Source organism: Nematolebias whitei, chromosome 13, assembly GCF_014905685.2.
Source record: "Nematolebias whitei isolate Nwh7 chromosome 13, NemWhi1, whole genome shotgun sequence".
In the NCBI taxonomy this organism is placed as follows: domain Eukaryota; kingdom Metazoa; phylum Chordata; class Actinopteri; order Cyprinodontiformes; family Rivulidae; genus Nematolebias; species Nematolebias whitei.
In genome coordinates this window covers 1,996,584-2,000,043 of record NC_056510.1, presented here as the reverse complement: position 1 = coordinate 2,000,043, position 3,460 = coordinate 1,996,584, and the positions used below count along the sequence as shown (strand labels likewise).

The 3,460-nt window shown below is 51.6% G+C and overlaps 1 protein-coding gene across 1 annotated transcript in view; it reads right to left on the bottom strand.

The window, feature by feature from the left end:
* Positions 1–6: 6 nt before the first annotated feature.
* The window catches only part of itgb5 (integrin, beta 5), a 29,759-nt gene continuing 26,305 nt past the window's right edge, over positions 7–3,460 (bottom strand). The window contains exons 14-16 of the mRNA XM_037686764.1: positions 2,065–2,184; positions 1,791–1,957; positions 7–883 (exon numbers count right to left, since the gene is read on the bottom strand). Coding sequence (XP_037542692.1) covers positions 794–883; positions 1,791–1,957; positions 2,065–2,184 — 377 coding nt within the window. The 3' untranslated portion in view covers positions 7–793. The remainder of the gene's footprint in view (positions 884–1,790; positions 1,958–2,064; positions 2,185–3,460) is intronic.

The window sequence follows — 3,460 nt, the reverse complement described above, 5'->3', positions numbered from 1 at the left end:
GTTTTCAATCCGAACTCTTCACTATAAACGCCTGTTTTTAATTAATCGTCAAACTGTTTTCGATCCGAACTCTTCACTATAAACGCCTGTTTTAATTAATCATCGAGCTAAAAGTTCTCCTGAAGCCTCGGCTGCAAATGAAGCCATCAGAAAGTTAAAGAGGAACTGAACAGCTGGTCTGTCAGACTCGTTCAGATAACTGGGACCAGTCTATCACCTGGTGCTGAATTATTGCTCAACCCCCCCCAAAACAAACCACCTGTGTTCATTTTAGTGGCCGCGCCTGCAGGAAGCGCCCCGGCCGCCAGGCGTTAGGCCTTCAGGGACTTCCAAGTTTGAGTCTTGAAAAAGTCCAACAAGTTTTTGTTGAAACGAAAACCAGTTTTGAGTGAGATCCACCTGGGTCTAGTTATTAACCTGAGGGGTGCCCCGCCCTTCAGACACCACCATCATCTTCATCAGTGAAGCAACTCTTCACAGGAAGTGACCTCATCTCTTCTTAACAAAAACACCACGAGTGTAAAGTTTAGTAAAAATGTTAGCGTCAAACGATTCTTCAGCGCCGTCGAAATGATCCGGTGACGCCTTCAGTGTTTATAAAAACAGCAGCTGAAGTTTAGCTGCTCTGTAAAGTGTCTTGTGATTTTAGCTACATGCGGCGTTCGGTCCTTCGTGGAGGACGAACCCTCTGGACCAGTTTCAGTTTCGTTCTCGAAGCGCAGAGGGAGGGGAGTGTTGAGTCTGCGGTCCACTGCGCTCGGTCCTTCGGGGGTCTGGACCTGCTGACGTGGAATCAGTGGACCTCGCCGTTGAAGGACTTCCCAAACATGTCCGTCTCCAAGAAGTGGGTCGAGACAGGCTGCTTGTACAGAGGGTTGGAGGCCTGGAGGACAACAGGGCAGAAAGAAGACCTTGAATTAGAGCAAAGTGCTGACAGAGACAAAAGGTTTATGTTGGGGGGGGGTTCCAATCCCCTGTAGGGTCCCCCACAGCAGATCAGCCTCAGGAGAGGGGTCAGATGAGGGAAGACCAGGGCACCCTCATGAGAGGGGGACTGGAGGAGGTAAAGGTATCTGGCTTTTTTGGAGTCTCAGGAGGACGTCTTGCTGTCTGGAGACCCCGTTGTTCTCCTGGAGAACTTCAGTGTCCATGTGGACACTAAGAGACCTGGAGGGCCCTGATTGTGAAGATTCACCAGATTATCTGAAGGACCTTCTTGCTCCATATTCATCCACCCGGTCCCTACGATCACAGAACTCCTCCACCTTCCACGAACTAAATTAAGGACCATGGGAGATTGGGAGATCGGTCTACTGTAGGTATAAAAACCAGAACAGCCCAGGATGGTCCATACTGTGGGTATACTGGGCCACTTTGGGCTGAAGGCCAGCGACTTCTGTACTTGTATCACTGGACTTGTGGTCTTTTGTCTCTGACCCTCTGGTCAGGGACAGAGCCGCCAACTGATCGTCTGGTGGTGAACGATGGTCTGACGGACTCACTGAACCTTGGCCTGTGGTGAGTGATCGAGAGACATCTGGTTTCCTGTCAGACCTTCAGTCGCTCTCAGACTGGTTTCCATCCAGTGCATTTTGATCTTCTCAGATCTGGACCATGAGTGAAAGAACGAGACCCCAGCAGGTTCCTTCAGAAGGTGACCAGGTTCCACCAGTTCTACTCACAGACTACTTTGGTTTCGTCACGTGAGGACGTGGACGGCTCACGTCTCCCGTCCTTCTTAAACCTCGTCTCGGTGGACAAAAAGAAGCAGAGAACAATTTGCTCCTTACCGTTTTGTATCGGGCGCGTGAGCGTGCGTTCTGGAAGCGAGCAAACTCTCGCCGGTCGTGCACGGTGATGATCAGCTTCCAAGCAACGAGCAGAACCAGTCCAAACAGCAGGATGATGCAGACCACAGCCAGCAGAACCGTGAGGACACCCGGACCCCTGCCACACTCTGCCAGGAGAGACAGAAGGTCTTTATGGTCTGGAGAACGTTCTTCAGGTCTGAACAGGTTTCAGCGAGAACATCAGATGGAGAATGATTTTAATGTTTCCACTGACCTGGTTCTTTCAGGGCTGTGAGGACGGACCGTCCACTGGCGTGTTCAGAGTAGGTGAACTTCATGACGCAGTCGTTTTGCGTCTTATACAGGCAGAGAACAGAACCGGGCTCATCGGGTTCTAAGAAACAGGGAGACAGAACTGATGACGAGTCTCCAGATCCAAGGTTTCACCGTCTTCAGGACTGAATGGACCACAAACCAACATTTAAATATTTGTTCGTAAACCACAACTTGACAAACACAAAGCCCACACTGTGGGACTGAGACGCCGACATCCAGACCTCAGGAGGGTCCGGACAGACCAGCCCCTCCTCCATCATGTATGTTTTTTTTTTTTTTTTTTTCATTTAGCCTTTATTTATCCAGGTTAGTCTCATTGAGCCGCGAGAACTCATTTTCAAGAGAGACCTGTTTAGGGAGCACATGGTGGGGGTTAAGGGCCTTGCTCATGGGCCCAGAGTGGGGCGAATGAGGGTGGGGACAAGTGTGGGTGTTTCACCTACCCCACCCACAATGTTGATGTTGTCGGGGCCGGGGCGTGAACCGGCGATCTTCGGATCACAGGCCCACCTCTCTAACCTCTGCGCCACCACTCCCCCGTATGTGGACTGAACATGTGGAGTCCATTAGGCCCGTTTGGCTGGAATCACAGGAATGTGTCGGATCTGAGCCGGCGCCACACGGGGGTGCTGTGGAAGGTGTTCAACAAACATGCCGTCTGATCCGAGCCCTTCACCGCCTGGAAGCCCAGCCCTGAAGGTCCAGATGCTGAGGGGTCTCAGATTGGCCTCCATACCTCTCTGCTTCCTAAACATCACGCACCGTTGACTTCTCTGAACCCAACGACAAGTGCAGGTGGACTGACACCTGCCACGTGACACATCTGTCCTGCAGAGACGTCAACAGGTCCGAGGTGCAGCAGTGACTGTCCTCAGGTGTCCCTGAGAGGAAGACGAAGGGCTGAGTTGTGACCTGACGAGCCGGGTCTTCTAGAGTCAGATAAACGATCAGGATTGATCGTTGATCAGAGCATTGATCGTTGGGGGTGAAGGCAGCACCTCTTATCCACCTGAAGATGGTTCTGCTCTTCTATCAACTTTACTGAAGCCCAAATCTCAACGTGTCCCCCACAAATGTTCTAACCAAATGACCGGTTCAGCACCGTGATGTGTGCCGTTACTTTTGTTGGCGTTTCCAGTTACCATGGCGACGTCATTTATAAACAAAGACGCCATTTTTTCCCCATTGAAAAAGCCGGACGGAACTCTTCTCAGCCTCCAATGCACCTCTTCGCAGCCTCTTGACGCACCTCTTCGCAGCCTCTTGACACACCTCTTCGCAGCCTTTGACGCACCTCTTCGCAGCCTCCGACGCACCTCTTCGCAGCCTCCGAC